Source organism: Maylandia zebra, linkage group LG2 (assembly GCF_041146795.1).
Source record: "Maylandia zebra isolate NMK-2024a linkage group LG2, Mzebra_GT3a, whole genome shotgun sequence".
NCBI classification, from domain to species: Eukaryota; Metazoa; Chordata; class Actinopteri; order Cichliformes; family Cichlidae; genus Maylandia; species Maylandia zebra.
In genome coordinates this window covers 45,782,668-45,802,087 of record NC_135168.1, presented here as the reverse complement: position 1 = coordinate 45,802,087, position 19,420 = coordinate 45,782,668, and the positions used below count along the sequence as shown (strand labels likewise).

General features: G+C 39.8%; 3 protein-coding genes across 7 annotated transcripts in view; 2 read left to right on the top strand and 1 right to left on the bottom strand.

The window, feature by feature from the left end:
• zdhhc9 (zDHHC palmitoyltransferase 9) overlaps window positions 1-7,426 on the bottom strand; it is a 33,462-nt gene extending 26,036 nt beyond the window's left edge. The window contains exon 1 of one of the 2 annotated variants that reach the window (XM_076875459.1): window positions 7,265-7,426. In XM_076875459.1, the coding sequence (XP_076731574.1) occupies window positions 7,265-7,293 (29 nt within the window). In that variant the 5' untranslated portion in view covers window positions 7,294-7,426. Of the gene's footprint in view, window positions 1-3,076; window positions 3,922-7,264 lie in introns of those variants that run through there. The other variant, XM_076875458.1, reaches the window with a different exon arrangement.
• Window positions 7,427-7,475: 49 nt separating this feature from the next.
• Window positions 7,476-12,672, top strand: tyw2 (tRNA wybutosine-synthesizing protein 2). 3 transcript variants are annotated; one of them, XM_076875457.1, is made up of 8 exons: window positions 7,476-7,672; window positions 7,808-7,976; window positions 8,079-8,277; window positions 8,376-8,526; window positions 8,615-8,724; window positions 8,989-9,146; window positions 9,538-9,907; window positions 11,896-12,672. In XM_076875457.1, exons 1-7 carry the CDS (start codon window positions 7,620-7,622, stop codon window positions 9,901-9,903), a joined length of 1,206 nt encoding a protein of 401 aa, XP_076731572.1. In that variant the 5' UTR covers window positions 7,476-7,619; the 3' UTR covers window positions 9,904-9,907; window positions 11,896-12,672. The 3 variants fall into 3 exon arrangements, with proteins under 3 accessions (XP_076731572.1, XP_004545794.3, XP_004545793.3); XM_004545737.4 differs by lacking the exon at window positions 11,896-12,672 and adding an exon at window positions 10,859-10,974; XM_004545736.4 differs by lacking the exon at window positions 11,896-12,672 and having other exon boundaries at window positions 9,538-10,974.
• A 172-nt stretch (window positions 12,673-12,844) lies between these two features.
• sytl4 (synaptotagmin-like 4) overlaps window positions 12,845-19,420 on the top strand; it is a 15,930-nt gene continuing 9,354 nt past the window's right edge. Inside the window, exons 1-4 of one of the 2 annotated variants that reach the window (XM_004545738.5) lie at window positions 12,845-13,092; window positions 14,291-14,480; window positions 17,213-17,428; window positions 19,298-19,407. In XM_004545738.5, the coding sequence (XP_004545795.2) occupies window positions 14,362-14,480; window positions 17,213-17,428; window positions 19,298-19,407 (445 nt within the window). In that variant the 5' untranslated portion in view covers window positions 12,845-13,092; window positions 14,291-14,361. Of the gene's footprint in view, window positions 13,093-13,221; window positions 13,459-14,290; window positions 14,481-17,212; window positions 17,429-19,297; window positions 19,408-19,420 lie in introns of those variants that run through there. The other variant, XM_004545740.6, reaches the window with a different exon arrangement.

The window sequence follows — 19,420 nt, the reverse complement described above, 5'->3', positions numbered from 1 at the left end:
ATATGCACACACGTTGACAAAAAGCAGCAAATAGAAACCAAACCTGCAAACATCTATCTGCAAGTAAGCCTTCTGCAGATATGTACATGCTAAAGCCCTCTGTACACACACACACTGAATGCAATACCCAGTTTAATAGATATGCAAAAAGGATCAGCACAAATCCAATAAGGTAAGGATGTAAAGACTTAAAATTCTGCCCAGCAAGGGAAAAGAAAACTAAAAAGGCTGGGCCCATTTCTTCAGTGACTAATTTGTTTACTTGTCCCTAATGCATCTTTCCATTTGTGTACTCAGCCACTGGTTTCCGCAATTTAGCACAAATTAAAACACGGAGGGGTCTCCCTGCACATGATGCCGGTGGCTGATGATAAAAGTGAGATGTCTGCTCCCCTGGTCTTGGATATTAGCCAGCTCACGCCATGACATTGCCCTCCCTTGTTCTGCCATCAACGTCACGGTGCAGCACACTGCCCAACCTTAAGCTCACATGTGAGGAAGGAATTCTCAAAGATAAAGAAACAGCAAGACGTTGCCCTGACAGGCAGCTTAGCTGATTATACTGATGCAGCGTCACACAATCGACTGCAATACAGTCTTTAATGTGTTGCAAGCCTTTATACAAAAATTACATTTTTGATCACTGGTTTGTTTTTAGTGTTTTTAGTGTTTTAGAGCAGTGAAATTCAACAAATATTAGTTTTGCAGATTAACTGATAATTTATTGGCTTCTGTTTTATACCTTTTTTTCCCATTTTTAGCACAAAATGAGCCAGATAATCCTAACGTCAGCATACTGATTTATACTCACAATGACAAACCTAACAGATATTTATCCACTAGCGTGCCTTAGTTTAGCAGCTTAACACGATGACATTTCAAAAGAGAGCAGCAGCTGTTACAAATGTGATCAGTTTTGCAATGATTTAGTCAGAAATCAAATCACAGTGGTGGCTAGAACATCATCACGACATCATCCAGTGGGGGAAACTTAAGAGGCGTTTTCTGAGGGAGTGCTCAACGGTTCATGCCATTTGGTCTCCAACTATGAATGCAGATTATCTTAAAGCGGCTAGAAGAAAGTTGAGTCATCTTCAAAACATATCTTGAGACCTTGAAAGTGCAATTGAATGCACCTTTCTTTTGCTGTCCACGTGGTCTCTCTGCATGTCTTACACATGACTCCTCAATACCTGCCACACCAGGAAACCTCCATCACCAAAACTCTTGTCTTTGCCAACAGATTCTAGATATTCATATGCAAATATCTGTTTATAGAGATTCAAGATTTGGAGTTGGAGGATTACAATTGGTTTCTTTTGGGGAGCCTGAATGTCTGTGCTAAGTTTCATGATTATGCAATAGTTGTTATTTATTTATGGGTGACAAGCGATGGGAAGGTTTTTCAGTCGGGTTTTAAGATAAAATAAGTACTCTGAACAAGCAGTCTCAGACTCTGGAAAATGCAGAAAATGAACATAATCAACAGCAGATGCATTAATTATGAAAACAGCTGTTACTTACAGCGCTCGCACTAGCTGACAAATAATTCTACAATAGCAAAGAGCTTAGACTTGGTGTTTTAATGCTTCTATCACTAGTTAAATTGGCATTTTGTGAATGCATTATACCTCAGAGCCTTTCTGCTGATGGCTTTCACCCTGTCATAGCTTCAATGTATCAAGTTGCCATGTAACTGAATTTAGCAATTACCCCCATGTTGCTCGGGCCCAACTTCAGTAGCTGTCCCACCCAGAAAGATAATTATATTGTGCTGTAATATGAACATAGCAAGTTAACGACCCTCTAGCTATCAGTTATCATAACGCCTCCTCCCAGCTCTGGATGCTCAGCGTGAGCAGTATCATCCTTTTCCCTCTGTGCTCTGAGCCGGACAACAGCTCCTTCTGTGCAGACTCAGAGGAAAGCAAGAGGCCATTAACGTGCAGGCAGACAGAGACGGGAAGGGCCTGGCACTATGCAAGAGCAGCTACTTCTCCTCGCCACTATGCTCCAAATCCATTTGGCCTGGTAGCCGCATACACACCCACAGTCAACGGAGATTACTGTGTTACACAGCAGGATTTTGTGCCAAATCATTGTGTTCTGTGTGTCATTTAAAAACTACCAAGAAAGAAAAGAGGAAATAACAAGGACGTGGACAGAAAGTGTAAGCAGCACTGCTTTATGAGCCACGTCCATGTTCTTCATTTTATTAAAAGGCACTCCTCAGTACAGCATGAACTGATGAGATCTGGCTTCACCAGCAGCATCCGAGCAGGTCGACAGTGCTTGCCTGGATGATGAGTCCAATGGGTTGTGCAAGTAGTGGATTGGGACAGAACTGCTGAGACCAAAAAAAAAGGGCCGCAAAACCAAAGCTGAATGACTTGTGTCATTAAATATTGAACAACTCAGTATGTGGTCAGTCATAACCATCTTCTCTGTCAGGAAGAGAATTTAGATCAACAAGACACGAATACGAGGTTATCAAAGTGAAATTGTTGCCTGTTACAAAAGAAAACCATAAAAGGAGGTTACATTTACTGCTCACCACCGAGCCCAGGATCACATTACCATTACGTAGGTTTAGAAAGGTAACAAAAATCCAATACTCCCTTAAAGAAATCATTTTCAGATCAACTACACATGACTGAGATGAGGATAACAGTAAAAGCTTGATTTGGTGATTTAACCTAATCAAAGGTGAGGACTTTACGTTACTCTTTGTGATGCATTAGGATATTCAGCTAGTTCTGAGTTCTGAGAAGGTGGATACTGCTTTCCAGATCAATCAATCAAAATAAATTGTTAATGCATTTCATGATCAAATAACCTATATTCTCAGAGCGGACATCTCTAACACGTAAATTAAGCAGTGATGGATGTTTTTGATTGAAGCTAAAATATTTATTATGTGAGTTTATACTGATTTTATGCACCTCTAAAGTTGACAAATGTTGGATAAGGCTATAAGACGTGATATTTTGGCAACCGGAAAAGGCATAAGAAGCCTAAAGGGAGTTGGAAACACTTTTTGGAGCAGCTGATAACTTTGCCACGGGGTATGACTTACTCGAAAGCGAAGAAGAGGGCGCAGGTCCCGGTGATGAGGAAGAGGGTCAGGTAGAAGACGCCCTTCTGCCGGGCCATCATCACCCGTCCGTCGCAGCAGAAAGTGTTTTTCCCCGGGAGCTTCTCCCATTTTCGCACCTTTCGTGTTATCATCACCGCCGACATGGTGTCCTCTTCTCAGATCAGCAGTGTGCGCTTCTTTGGGTCAATACAAGTATTTATACTGCAAAGGGATTCAGACAATACGCCGATGGCTCGGGAGGGGATCTGCGCACATGTAGCCCCTTCCCAAAATACTATTTAGTCAAAAACAGTCCAGTTAATGAGTGATATTAAAGACTTGTGCGCTAAGTGGCGGCTGGGAAGCATTTTCTGACCATTCAAAGTGTCGCAGTCACATCATCGGCGTTTTCTAATCCATATTATTTCCCGTCTTTACTGCAGCATGTCATTCCCACAGTGAGCCTCCCTCTCCGCTCAAACAACCTCAATCCCTTCACGGTCCGGGCACCTCTGGAAATCAGGAGAAATTCATCCAAATGCGTGCAGCAGATGATTCCCACCAGAAACCTGAAAATCCAGCTTTTCGATCGGAAGAGCGGACCTTGACCGACTGACATTCATGTCATCTCGATAAATCATAAATGGTTTTACGGGCGAGCAGCTGCTGGGTCTTCACAAACAGGCTGTTAGACTGTGACTGCACTGCTGGTTCAACAGCCTTCATTTAAAGAAAAATAAAAATAAGAAAGAATCGCCAGTGTGTCCAGGAATATGTAAAGCTCTTGGATATGCCTTTCCCCCCCTACAGCCTGCCAGCTCTCGGTTTCAGTCAATGGTAGCAGGAAACACGCCTAGATTGAAATATCTAATCTTAAAGGGGCAGGACAGGTGAAAGAAAAGGGGAACAAAGGACACAGGAACAGGTCCTGTCTTGATCACATTAATATGCTAAATTGCTCGCCTATCGTATTGCCCAAGGGAGCAGAGCGTGAAGTGTTTTATTGGAGTTAATTGGTAATGGAAACCAGAGGGATTAATCCCCCACGAGAGCAGAGATAAGCAATGCAGAGGTCTTTTTTTGATCTTATTTCTTCTGCATCATACATGACAGTTTGACAGGCTAAAACAAACCGATACATTTTGAAGATTTGACCACATGAATTGTTGCACTGTGTACGTAAGCTATATTAGTAATACGCTTGCATTTCTAACACCATGTGTGCACAATGGTGTGAAAAACTCTTTGTCCCCGCCCTCATTTATTATTTTTGGCATATTTTTCACACTTACATGTTTCAAGCTAATTGCAAAGTATATAAGCATGCATATATATATATAAATCTATATATATATATATATAGATATATATATATAAACCCTCCACATGGAGGGTTTTCCAACATGAAGTGTTTAAGGTCACGCCAAAGCATCTAAGGTCAGACCTTGACTTGGCCACTCCATAACCTTCAGTTTTACTTATTTGTTTATTTATTTTAGTCATTCAGAGGTGGACTAGCTGTGTTTCAGATCATTTTTCTGATGCATAACCCAAGTACGCTAAGCTTCAGGGCACAAACTGACAGCTTGACATTCTCCTTCATGATTTTCTGGTAGAGAGCAGAATTCACGGTTCCATCAAGTAAAACAAGTCGAACAGGTCCTGAAGCAGAAAAGCAGCCTCAGACGATGGTCTGGCACTACCTCCACCGTGTCTGACTTTTGTTATGATGCTCTCTTTATGAAATTCTGTGCTACCTTTATGTCAGATGTAACAGGATGTAAACCTTCAAGAAAGTTAAACTTTTGTCTTAATAGACCACCGTTTATTTTCCCAACAGTCTTGGGGATCATCAAGATGTTTTTGGCATATGTGAGGTGAGCCTATATGTTCTTTTTGGTAAGTAGTGGTTTTTTTCCTTGGAGCTCTCCCATGGATGCAATTTTTCGCTCCGTCTCTTTCTGATTATGAAATCATTAACAGTTACAAGGTGTATCCATTTGTGGATTAAAGCTCTCGCTGTTTGCTGGAGTCCGAAGCCTTATAAGAGGCTTTGTAACCCTTTCCAGACTGATTAATGTCAATGACCTCTCTTCCTTGATTTAAGATTCAAGATTCAAGTAGTTTATTGTCATGTACACTGCAAAACACAAAAGGTTACGCAGAGTAATGAAATTCTTACTTTGCAGGTTCCCTTCACACAACTAAAAACACTAAAAAGAAAGTAGTAATAAGTAAAACAGTGTAGATCTTGTAGCTTATGTGTGGGTGTAATCAGAATTTAAAGTGCAAGTAGTTGCAACACTGTCACAGTGATAATATATACAGAGTATGCAATACTACAGCATATATGTAGAGATACGCACAAAAATTGCAAATCTACAGGTTAATATAAATGTGCAAAATTGCAAATTTACAGTTATGGATAATTATAGTTTGATAGAGTTTTTAAGTTTTGAATAGATGTTGTCGATTGTGCTCATAGACAGTCAGGAGAAGGACAGCATTTTCATTAGATGTGTATTTCTTCATAAGAATTATTAGTGTTTTATTTATATAACAAATGAATATTTATATAACAAATATATAACAATTTTTTAAATTATAGTATATATATCATATGTTACAATGCTACAATATTGCCTCAGTTCACTCATGCTGCTTTGATAACATCTCCAACACCTCATCAAACACAGAGATGATGGGTGATGTGTCAGATGTAGCATTGACCCACCCGCCCTCTCAAGTTCAAATGCACCCCCAGCTGCAGACAGCTTAAAGTCTGAATTTAAATTCAGATGACACGTTTCGTTAGATCTGTCAAACAGGGCCGATCTTTTTTAAGGGGAACGCTCAGTGGTGGCATGACTGATCTAACGTCATACACACTAATAGACAGATAACGTAATCTCGGAAGAAAAGGAAAATTGTCTGAGATAGGCATGCCAATACTGCCTCCATCTTTTGGGCACTAACAAACACATACTCCAAAAGGCTATTACAACTCATATCAAACTGCAGTTGTTTTTGGGACTGCAGCCCTGCTAATAGAAGAAATTTGGAATTCCTGGCCATTGGACATCTCACAGGTGCATACTATCATTTTCCTAAATTTGCAGTCAAATTTGTCCTTAAATTTGTTTAGCAAAAACTTAACTGCATTTAGGCGTGTAGACATGGTCCAGAAGACCTGCTGAAGTTCAAACCAAACATAAGAATGAGGAAGAAAGGTGGTTTAAGTGACTTTGAAGGTGGCATGGTTGTTGGTGCCAGATGGGTGATTTGAGTATTTCAGAAATTGAATTTTGCTGCAGAGCCATCTCTAGGGTTTACAGAGAATGGTCCGAAAAAGAAAAAAATATCCTGTCAGTGGCAGTTCACTGGTTTATGCCAGAGGTCAGAGGACAATGGCCAGACTGCTTCAAGCTAACAGAAAGGCAACATTAACTCAAATAACCATTCAAATAAACACTTGTTACCACGAAGCTTTGCATAAGAGGATCTCCAAACACAAGATGTTGAACAGCGAAGCAGATGGTTACAGCAGCAGAAGACCAAACTGGGTACCACTCCGATCAGAATAGAAAAGCAGGTGACATTTTGCAGGGACTTGCTAAAACTGGACAACAGAGCGGTTCCTGGTCCTTCAAATGACAGGATGAGGATTTGGCTTGAACAGCATGGAAGCATAGATCCATCCTGCCTTGTATCAATCATTCAGTCTGGTAATGGTGGTGTGGGGGGACATTTTCTTGGCACACTTTGGACCCTTTAGTACCAAGTGAGCGTCATTTAAATGCCACAGCCTATCATGAATGTGCAACCAATAAATCAACAGCAACTGTGTGACGCTATCATGTCAACATGAACTAAAATATCTGACAAATATTTCCTGCACCTTGGTGAATCTATGCCATGAAGGTTTGCAAAGGTCTGCGGGTACTAGTAAAGTGTACCTAATAAAGTGGCCTTTGAGTACACGTGTCTACTGATGCGTCTGTTGCATTTGTAAACGCCTACAAAATAACTTGACTATATTACACAAATACAACATAAATAAAGGCCCACTAAGAATAAACCCAAACAGTTGAATTTTTTTATATCTTATTATAGATATTAGTTTTAGATTGATTCTGGAGGATTTTTAGTCTGCTTTACATTAAAGTTGCTTTACCTTCCGCAACTTACCCTCTGATTTCTCTTCCTTTTGTCTCCATCTATTGGGCTCCGTGAGCAACTTCTCCAAAACTGGCTATCACTTAATGGTTTTTGGCCTCGTTTAATTGAGGAAAAGCTGTAGTTTTCTAGCAGTAAAAGAAATAGAGACAAAAATATTAAAAATGTGTTCGCCGGGTGCTGTTTTTGTTAATATATTTTTGGTTTATCAACTGCTTGTTTTCGGAGTTGTCCGTCCGGCATAACAGTCCGACTGGAAACACGGGTTGTGTGTAGTAGGGAAGCTTCTACCCGGTTGTTGACGTGCATCTGGTCTTTGTTTGCATCGTAATCTAAACGTAAATAGAGCTGATTTGTTTGTTTACAGATGGACAGTGTGCCATGCCTTCGTGTGCCTCAGTGTCAGGCTCAGAAGCTCAGGTAATCCACGATTTGGTCATTGCTATCAACGGCAGCTAGCAATTAGCATTAGATCAAAAGGAGCTGATTGATTTGAACAAACAGCCTGTTTGAAATAACTTTGACATTATATTTAACATGCATTTTATTTCACAGGAGGTCACTACAGTCCAAAGGGGCTCTGGACCTGAGTTTGAGTTTAGTGAAAGACTCAGATGGGACAGTCCTCCTGCCCATTTTAGCATCCTGTTTGTCCCAGCTCGATCTTCAGTCTTTCAGGACCACTGTGGCTTCAGATGATGATTTTGAAGTAGTTTGGAGTAAGGTAATTAAAGCTGAACGAATTATTATTAACAGCAAGCTTTAAAATGTAATAGCTGTTTTTTTTTCTGTGAATATTTTCATTTCTGTCCTGCTTTCATCACAGTCTGCACTGCAGTCAAAAAAAGAGAAAGGAAGGGCGAGTAGTAGTAAACTGGAGAAAGTCCTCCAGGAGCTGTTGGAGTCTCATGGTGAAAGATGGACAGAAGAGCTGAAGAGAGACATCCCTCGCAGTTTCCAGCGACATGGAGACCTAGTCCTGCTGGGAGACACTTGTTTTGTTCTGCCATTATGGGAAAACATGGGTAGCTACTGATCTCAAACTGCACCACGTTTTACTTTACCGCTAAATGTACAGAATAATTCATGAGGAGGCTCACTGGCTACTTTTTAACTCATTTAGATCAACAGCTTTGGAGCACAGTGGCCAGAGGACTGGGAGCAAAGCGCCTAGCAAAGATCAGGAGGATTTCAAGAGATGGATTTAGATCTCCTGAGGTGACGATGCTGCTAGGAGAGCACAGCTGGGTCAAACATGTAGACAATGGCATTAGGTAATAATCAGTCATAGATTTCAGCACTTGGGGACATGCTTATTAGACTAAAATGTGTGTGAAAATGTGTGCTTCACATTTGTTTCAGTTATGAGTTTGATGTTACCAAGTGCATGTTCTCGGCTGGAAACATAACAGAGAAGCTCCGGGTGGCTGGATTTGACTGCAGAGGGGAGACTGTAGTGGATTTATATGCAGGTAATAAAACTGGAAAATATATTATATGATTACAATAAAAGGAATCTGTGGTAAATGTAACTTTTTGAAGGTTAAAAGGACCCATTTTAGTAGATATGAAATAAAGTTACTGACTGATGTCGTTTCCTTGAATTCTGAATCAAATGGAGGTGCAGCTGAGTTCACTGCTCATGTACTATTGCTCTTACAGCTGTGTGCTACCTAAAAGCAACCGAGTTATGATGCATATTGTTGTTTAATTTTCCCATTTGTGCCTTACTTCAGGTATTGGATACTTCACTCTCCCATATCTGGTGCATACAAAGGCCAGTCACGTTCATGCTTGTGAGTGGAACCCCAATGCTGTCGAAGCTCTAAAGAAAAACCTCGAGGCAAACGGAGTGTCTGACCGCTGCACGATTCACCAAGGAGATAATCGCCAAGTAAAGTTCATCGATTCGTTATATCTTATGCCGCATGTGGTGTTTATATACTACAGTTTTAGATTGGTCCCTTGGGAAATGATTATTTCATCAGAGAAAGTCCACCTCTAATAAAAACTATATCTATTTTAACTATGAGATAGATTTCTCAGGACTGTGTGCCGTACCTACACCCTTACTTACCCTTAATTAAGAAGGCAAGTATCAGCCAGGCACTGCTAATTAAATCCTCTTGATTAAATGATCATCAGCAAGTGTGACCAGCAAGTTTCGTTTGAGTTTTTACCATTATTATAAAAATGTAATTGCCTTTTATTCCGCTTTAAGAAAAAAAGATACGCTATACAGGTTTTTGTAATCACCTCTTTTTGTCTAACTTTGGTTTTTCCAGCTCCAGCTGTGTGGCGTCGCTGACCGAGTGAACCTGGGTCTCATACCAAGCTCTGAGGACAGCTGGTCTGTCGCCTGTCGACTGCTCAGGAGAGCAACAGGAGGCGTTTTACATATACACCAGAACGTTACCTCACCAGTACAGCACAGTACAGCCGGCGATGCCCCCCAGAAGGTTTCTGGGAAAAAAGCAGACAGAGAGGTGTGGCAGGCCTGGGCCGAAGACACGGCAAAGCACTTCGCTTCTCTTTTAAAAGACTTCAATGGTACACAGTGGACAACAAATATCCAGCACATCGAGCACGTTAAGTCATATGCACCTCATGTTCACCATGTCGTGCTGGACTTGGAGTGCAGGCCTTCCTGAGAAAGTAATCATCACAAACACTAAACAGACACTGTGGTGTTAAACAAACAGACGTTTCTGACCAAACCCTACACAAGCTGGTTTAATCATTTGTCAGGCTGTGACAAACCAACCGCAACCATCATTTATCCAGAGGCCTGCACTACAAAGCAGGATTAGTGGCTTAGCAACGTAACTTTGGGGTTAACCCTGGGTCTCCAGTCTTGCAAAGGTGGTTCAGTTCTTACTCTGGGTGCGTTGCCAGGTTAAATTATGCTGCTGACCTTACCTTGTGGAAAAGCCCATGGACTCATGGACGTGCGCAGGTAGAAGGAAGGTCTAGTTTTTGTCTTTCCTCAGTGAGCACGATTAAGAAATGTAGATGCTCAGGAGAAACTGTAGTCATATGTTTTTGTTTCTGTTAGCTGAAAGCAGTTCTAAAGCGTTTTTTCTAATCCTTAATATTGTAATATAATCCTAGAACAGAGCAACAAAGCTTTGTACTTGATAAGCTCACATAAATTACAGGTTTAAATTGAATATGTTTGTGTAAGTTCTCAGTCATCCAGGACATGGTAGTCTTGAGTGCTTAGAAAGGAAACAACTGGGCGTCTTTAGGTTCATCAATACCGTTTGTCTCTCATCCAGGAAGCACCTTTAGTTCTAAAACAACTGCTATAGAATCCCAGGTATTTAACCCCTAGTTAGGATTATCCCCTTGGAGGCGGTCCTGAGAATCCTTGACCCAATCATGTGAAAAAGGGCCTGACTCACTGGGGCCAAAGTGTGAAAGACGCTGTCCCACTTAACTGTCACGTGAGCTACTGAGGTCACCTCAGACAATTTGTGAGTGGGGGTTGAAGCATCTGGGAACGGATCTCAAGATGCATTTTAGGTGGTTCTAGGTTTGTTGACAGTGGATGTAGATGCCTCCTTTAACACTGTGATCTTTAAAATACTGTCCTTTTTCCTTTAGGTGCAGATGTGCTGAGTTCTGATGAGGTGGCGCCATGCATTTGTGTAGTGATGAAAATGTCTGGGCACTAAGAAATCTATCTGCCTTCTTTTTAAACACTCAATCTTTAAATTGAATTTTTTTTTTTTGGTTTAAATTTTTTTTTTTATTTACTTACATTGAACTTGCTATGAAAGAAAGAATACGGTTTAAAATCATCTTGCACACATCAAACAGTAGGTGGTTAATTTAACAGAATATGCAGTTGTAGTCATGTGAGACTCTTGAATGTCCTGGAGCTTTAATATTGATTAATCTTTGAATTTACACATCTTGTAATACAGCACGTTCCTAATACAGCTGCTTTGCCTGCAGTGGCTGTATTACAAGACGCATTTGACTTCATCATATGTTTCTAATATTCTACCTTGCTCATCTTAAAATATGCACTCTTCTGGCATGTGAACATGCTTGTAGCTGGATTATGAGAAACACTGGGTTGACATGTTGAGTTTATAACCACCTTCGTAGGTTTGCCTCATCTTGTGGCTAATGTATGGAGATGTGAACTTGCTTTGAACGTAGTACAGGCCTCAGGTTTCCTGCCTCACTTTTATGCAAGGGACTTATGACCGGCGCTGGAAATTCCTCGTTCATGGGAATTAGTTGCAATCCCCAATCCCTTTCACGAGTGCACCAGAGTCACAGTGTCACAGTGCAAGCAGCTAAACAGTCAGGCTGTGCCTTGCTAAAGAGCAGCTCATTGTTGTGTTGTACTATTTCTCAGGTGTGTTTGATTACTAGTACCATTGAGGGTGGCTGCATTGGAAAGCAAATACACTATTATCACTGTTATTCTGCATTAGTCATAAATCTGCCATGATTGAAGATCCACAACCCTCCTTGTTGTTGTTTTTTGTTTGCTTTAAAGGGGGAATGTTTTACTACCATGACCTATATGCATGACATATTAAAGGAAAAGCCTGAATAAATGTCTGCAGAATGCAGTTTTCATACATTGAGAAGTTATGTGAATCATATGATTTGGCTTTTTGCAGGCACGTGGTCTGAATCCAGTTAAGTTGATACGAGAGATTTGAACCTTAATTGGGGGATATGTTCTGCACGGATGGATGGGTCCATCCTTCCTGGAGAAATCAATGCCCTGGGGCAATGAAGCTAATCTGGCTTGTGGTGCTCAAATGTGTCATTTATCCTTCTTTATCTGTCTGTTTCATCCTATTTCTCTTTATTTATGTATTTAAATGTGTTAATAATATTGAAGCACTTGACATGTATCAAAGTCATGGTCTAGTTAGAATAGCAAGGTAGCATAGCTTGTTTTAATCCTATAGATTTATTAGGTTTGCCTTAGATTGAGGTCACTACCACCGCCCAGTTATCAAACAGACATGAAAACAAACAGAACATTACATGTACTGAAAAACGTATTAACCTAAATAATAGTTTATGCAGGGATAAGTGGTGATAAATTCAATCTTATAATCAAAAATGCGTTTACTAAGTAAACATTTTTTGGGCTTTTACAGTAAAATAAGACATGAAACAACAGGAAGGGGAGGGGTTTTCTTCCAAAAAGGACTTTGAAAGTTTGTTGTTGTTGTTTTTATTTTATTTAAACGACATGTGTTTCAGGCTTAAAAGCTGCTGTCATTTTTTAAAACTCAGAAATCATTTTCTTTATGCTCTGCTCTCTTATGGCTGTGCCCTAACAACAAATAATAGCCCGGTATTACAACTATGTGTAACTATCTGCTGTGCTTCTCTCTCTCTCGTTTGCATATTGAATTTCACACATTTAGGTGCAAATTTTACTGAAAAGCGCATATGCATGCACTTTCTTTGTTCCAAGTTTCCAAGGATTAGAAAAAAAACAGCTTGGGGGGAGAAAGGAAACCAAGATATGGGCGAGATTTTCCACACCCAGCCCTCCTCCGGTAAATAGAGCAAAGGAAAAGCACCTGTCATGGAAAATGTGGAGAGAGAGAGAGGCGCTCCTGAGCGTCTCCTGCGAACTTTACTTATCTTCCGCCACAAAATCAGCAATTAAGGAGACTCGGGCACGGTTGTGTTTTAACCACGAAGCAGAGTACAGCTGTGTGTACCTACCCGGTGGTGTGATTGTGAGCGCGCGGTGAGCTCGCGTGCTGCTGGTATCACTTTTGCCTGTCTTTTCTCTCGGGAGTGAGTTGCGAGTCGTATAGTGGCTGTTCTCCGTGGACTTCTACCAACAGGTGTGTTTAATTTCCTTTAATGAGTCCGAGCCTTTTTTTAAATTATTTTTATTTAGTAAAATTCGCAGCAGTTGTAACGTGTAGAGTTTACAGACCGGTCTGTGCAGCAGGAAAAAGGGAAGTCTCAGGCGGTCTTTTGATGTAACGTTAGCGTTAATTAGACTTTCAGATAAGGCGCAGTTAGCGACTCATAGTCGAGTTCTTTTTTTAACTCTTCCAGTCTGTATTTAAATCTGTCAGCGTTGTTTATTGTTTTTAATGCTTTTACCTCCTTTATGTTTACGATTGGTAAAGAATTACGTGCTCACTAACTCAGAGTATTGACCGTTTCCTTGAAGCTTATTCTCTCACTAAGTTGCCCTGCAGGTATTCTTCAACCCTTCATCATAATAACAGGCTCCAGGCATTCAAACAATGAGGAAGAAGTTATCACGTTTTCCACGCGTGCTTAGAAACGGGAGCTTTCTCACAGCTTGCCTCATTTTGCTCCTGCCTAAATCACCCTGCGGGGAGTTTAAATGGAGCATAAAGTTTCAGATGGGGACATGACAGATGACAAGGCTGATGCTGGGTTTAAATTAATGTTTCAGCTCCTGAACTCCACCCTGCTCTCTGTATCCTTAGAGGGTGGGAACCATGCACCGTAGCCAAGTTCATGTTGTCTTTTGCTTTCACCGGGGCAGAGGCTTTCTGTGGGATTTTAAAATCCTCTCACATCCTGGTTCTTCTTTAGGTCATTTCAGCCAGAAACTTCCAGAGTCGTCTCTTGAAATAGAAAGTATTCCTGGTTGTTTTATCAGTATTCCCACCAGGCAAGCTTTGCTGTTGATGTTGGCATGAGATTTAAATAATCCAATGAGAAATCTCCAGCTGAGTTATGCAGGATGGCATACTGGCAGCAGCAACTTCCCTGTATGGAAGCCAACAGGAAGAAGGAAAGGTCACTCAGTCGTCTCCCAGTTATTTGATTAAAACCACATAAACACAACTGTTTCTGTCTGGCTGTATTGTCGTCACAGGGATTCGAGTCACTAAGTTCCTGTTTTCACTCAAGGGCTCTGGTGAGCTTGCATTACAGGAGATCATAGGAAAGCAGGTTGTCCTGTAGTAAAGTCAAGCATTAGTTGGAAGGTTTAATTAAAAAAAAAACACTTTATGCATAAACGCTCAACTCCTGATGTTCTTGCTTTGTCCTCAGTGACATCTCGATGTAAAAGTGACTCGATTGAGCCAGTTCACCTGCACTAAGGGTTCTTGGATACAGACGCCATGCCAGAGGCTGTTGACATGATAAACCTGGGCTTCCTGTCTGAATCCGAGCGGGAGCTGATCCTGGAGGTGCTGCGACGAGATGAGAAGCTGAGACAGGCTGAGGACCAGCGTGTGCGGTGAGAAGAGGCTCCTAATTTTTCCACACCTGTCAGTTAGTCACTTGTTATTTAGTTGTTAGAAGTACCAAAATCAACTCATATCTGCCGCTTATATATTTATTTTTTTACTGCACTTCTATTCTGTTTTATTTTTAGCCATTTTTACTTCACAAAAGTATTCCCATGCGTTATATTCAACTTTTCAGATAGTATTTTAATTATTTAGAAATTTGCCCAGTTGGCATTTGATACTTGTAGGGACTTGATATTTATTGTCAGGGTTCAACTAAGAGCTGGATGATAGTAGCTTAATCCAGTTAAAGTAATATTGGCATGGTGGCTTTGTGGTTTTCATAGATAAAAATAATAGACAAAAATAGGAGAACAAAAGATATAGATATTGTAATCTGATTTTATTTTTAAAGAAAAAAACAAAACAAAAACACTGTCAGTGTCACTGTTGTTAATGTGTTGGCTCTAGATACTTATTGCTGTCTCTTACAGTATTAGATGCATCTGGATTCATTGTTTGACTGTTGCTGATTGTTTTGTTTTTATTAGAATTCCATTTAGTTTTAACAAAATGCACATCTATTCAAAATATCAACGCTGCAAAAAGAAATGTAATGACAAAACTAATACAATAAAATAACAATAGCAATCAAAAACTGTAATGTGTCAGTTGCAACTGGATTAAAATTCCACAGATATTGCTTTAGTCGCTTTCTGAATGAGCCTCTGTTTTCATCTATTTAATATTGTTTGGAAACCTTGTCCATAGGTCCCCCGTCTTGCATCATTATGAAGAAAACACTATGTAATGTACTTGCAATGTAGTGCTTTTCCACACTTACTGTTCACTCAGAGTGCTTAAAACTAAAAATATATTTGTAGAGAACTTCATTCTATACATGTAAAGCGTTTTATCTTACATCAGCTGATTTCGAATCGCCAGTTAACCAAATGTGCATGTCTTTGGACTCTGAAAGGAAGTTGAACTACCTCGAGTAACAAATGCAGACATGGGGAGAACATGCAAACTCCCTCAAAGTAGGGACCCTGTTACCATGAGGCAACAGTGCACTGTGCAGTGCTAGATATCATTAAGTCATTCTGGAGCTATTGGCGCTTGACGAGCATCTTGAAAAGTATCTGAGACTGCTCACTTTTACTTCAACTCATATTTATCCATAGAGCACCAAATCACAGCAAGAGTCACCTCAAGGCACTTTTGTACTGTAAAGAGAAAAGAAGACCACAAATTTAGATGAGCTCCTATGAGCAAGCACTTGGTGACAGTGGGAAGAAAAAATCTCTCTTTAAACAGGACAAAACCTCCAGCAGGACACAGGGAGGGGCAGCCACCTACCATGACCCGGTTGTGAGGAAGGGGAGAAAGACAAACGTAAAACACTCTGTGGAAGAGAGCCAGAGATTATTAATGACTAATAAATACAAAGTGGTGTACATACGAACAGAGTGAAGAGGTGTGTAGAAGAAACACTCGGTGCATCATATGAAGCATGGAGTGTTTCTACTTCAAAGCTCCTTCTTTATAAAAGGAAAAAACAACAAAACTTTGCACTTATATTAAAGTATGATCTACATTAGCATTGATGTGGTCACCAGGACATTTTAAAAACTGCAACTGTATAAAATTAGCAGTCAAAAGAACCTGAAGAAGCTAAAGCTCCGGGAATACATACGGTTTGTTTATCTGATATGTTTCATGTTGTGGCCTTCATCTGGCCCATCATAAAACATATTATAGACAACATATTTTAAACAGTATAGGTGTTCGGTAAGGTTAAAAAAAATGCATGCATGTTCTGTTTGATGCAAGTGTTGTTGCAGTTTAAGTTCTTCTGTTAAAGAAAAAGAACTTAAAGCCTCGTCTGACTGTGCACTTTGGAAGCAGGCGAAGTCGTTCCAGAAACCTCTGCAGAGATTTCAGTGCAGGATTGTTAGACTGAGGACTCGGCTATAGAGAACTGAGGCCAATATTTTGACTGTATTGAGACACATTCAGTATTTTGCTAAGATGTTTAATTTCTAGTGTTTATAATGTTCAGTCTTCATTGCTTAAGTTTATTCTGTAATTTAAGATATTTAAGCCTTTTAGGCATTTGTCCTGCTTTTGTAAATCTTTTCTGTTGTTGTACACTGTAAGTCGTAAACATGTGTTGGGGTGGGTTGTACATTACAGATTAGAAATTTGTTCAAAACTGACAATTTACCAAATTGTCAGTTTTGCTTAATGCAGATGAATTTAATCCACCTGCCCTCTGAAGTTAACATATTTTGCTGAATTGAAGTATTGCAGTAAAGTCTAATCTTGTTATCAGCAACAATGTCTCATTTTATTTGCACAAGTATTTAAAAAAATTAAACAACATTCCGCCCAAGTTCTTTAATGCACAAGACAAATTTACACTAGAAGCTGAGTAACAAAGACACTGTACATATTATTTTAATTTCATAATTCTTGTCTCGCACTATTACTTCTTTATATCAGGCTTTACAGTAATTGAGTAATATTTATGGACTACACCTTGATAATGACCACAAGTTCTGAAATAAAATTATACTTTAACATTTACAAAAAGTATATGTTTAAAAACTTACTTCATGTACTGTTTGTTTTTGGGTTGTTTTGTTCTTTTAAAGAAATCCAGCAAAATGTTTACTTTGCCATATGACTGTTTAAGTGAAACTGACTATGTGGCATTTGTGTGGCGTGTTTGGCTCAGGAAGTTGAAGACAGAGCTGCAGGATGTTAAGAGGAAAGGGGCCAAACGTGCCAGTGAAAAATACAGTCAGCATAGCTGTGGCCGATGCCTGGAGCCTTTGAGCCGACTGACTGTTTTTTCCAGCCAGTGTAAGATGTGCAATCACGTCGTATGTCGCAACTGCCGGATGGTCCTGCCCGATGGATCCTGGCTGTGCAACGTGTGTGCCAAAGAATCGTAAGAAACGTTTTAAATGAAACAAATATTGTATCTTCAAAGAACAGGGTGTGTGGGGTTAGGTTGATGTTTTATATTTGAGAGATTTCCATCAAAGCCCAAGTAAGATTCCCATTCGTGCTTCTGAATATTTAAATACTTAAGCAGCCATTTCTCAAAGCAAACTGCCTTGACAATTTTCAGCTGTAGATTTTCTTCCACATTTTACACACAAACGAATATTTTTAGGACAATGTATAAGATTGGTTCAGAATAATTTAAGGTGCCCATTGTGGCTGAAAAGAAATATTTCATCCTTGTCCAAAATCCTCACCAACTTTGAGAGCAGGTTGTGTAGTTTTGAATGCAGATACTGACCAGAAAATTATAATGGTAATTTTTTAATCACATATTAAAGCAATTAAAACTCTATTGTCATTTTTCTCTTTGGTGATTTGAAGGGTAAAAGATTTTTATTGATATTTTTATTTAAATTGGCGAAACCAGTTTTTCCTGGTTAAGCCAATTCTTAACCAGGAAAAATTTGGTTTTGCCAATTCTTGAGTATGATAGCCCACTGAGCTTTAAAGTCTGCATTGCCTCAGAAATATGTGGCCTTTCAATTCATTTCTGCCCATTAATTAGCTCAGTTATGAATATAGCTCATCATTGATGCAGGTTTGCAGTGGCTTACAAAGATGCTATAGGATTGGTCCTTCAGGTTTCCAGGTGACACAGTGCCAGTCAGCTGTTTGTCTTCTTGGGTGTTCCTACATGTCAGGCACTTCTATGATACATGAACATTTTTGTGTAACTTGGATAGGTCAGCGGACAGCATCTGGGAGGTTTTGACTAGCCACTGGAAGAGCTGCTTTTGGTATTCATCCAAGTTCAACAGACACATGAATTGCTCTGTCACGTGAAGTGACAGCGCATGAATTGCTTTTGAGACTAATGATGATTTGCTAGGTTTTATTTTGCATTGTGTATAATACAAAGTGCCCCCAGCAGCCTAAACCTGTAACAGAATTACAAAATTATGGTTCAGGTTCATCTGATCTGGCTCTAAATATGAGCTTTATCAAAAAGTTGTAAACTGATCTTAAAAGTAGAGAGGGTGTTTCCTGAAGATGAACTGAGATCTGGTTCCAAAGGAGAAGGGATTGGTACCTGAAGTAAGCCTGCAGTCTGAGTTGTTTATAGGGATAATATGATACTAAGAGGTCTTTAAGATGTGATGGGACCTGACAAAGGAGAAATATGATCTCTCCTTCTAGCTCCTGTTAGTGCTTGTTGTGGTGTTTTTGGACCAAAGGCTTTCTATGAGCTTTTAGAATAACCTGATAATGGGTAATTACAATAGTCCAACTCTGGAGTAACAGAGTAATTAGATGTTATGTCATTTTTGGCCGTACTGAACAGATGAAAGAAGGCAGTCCTAAAGTTTTGTTTTATGTGTGCGTTAAAGGACATCCTGGTGAAAAATGACTCTAAACTTTCTCACAATATTATTGGTGCCATCCAGACAGAGTATCTGGTTTAACCCATTTGTTTTAGATTTTTACTGTATTTGTCAATATAGTAGTAATAAATAACCAAATATTTGTATGAAAAATCACTGTTGGTCTTGCAAACCACATCTGTTGATGATCAGCTATGCAGTGTGAAATGTATCTCACCACTCATCTCTTCCTCTCCTCGTTGTCTTGCAACATTTTTTGGGCATTAACAGAAACATCAATGAAAACCCAGAACTGCTTGTTTTCAGGATAATCACTATATATGTCGTGTTCTGCACTCTCACATATTGGTCACATACTGCTCACACCTTGTTGGATAACCATTAACAAATCTGTTAGTTAACTGATGAATATTTATATGGGATTCTAGTGATGTCAAGAAAAGAACGGGTGACTGGTTCTACAATCAGCGGGTCAACCGTTTCTCTACAACACCTGGGCATGACCTAGTGAGAGTCTCCCTGAGAAAGAAGCAGCCATGTGAGTACAGTTA

Bases quoted from the DNA above. Each gene is read 5' to 3' on its own strand.
- tyw2 (XM_076875457.1), top strand. From the start codon at position 7,620: ATGGACAGTGTGCCATGCCTTCGTGTGCCTCAGTGTCAGGCTCAGAAG. The intron at 8,527-8,614 runs GTAATAATCAGT...CATTTGTTTCAG, and splicing joins CATGTAGACAATGGCATTAG to TTATGAGTTTGATGTTACCA. The intron at 8,725-8,988 runs GTAATAAAACTG...GCCTTACTTCAG, and splicing joins TGTAGTGGATTTATATGCAG to GTATTGGATACTTCACTCTC.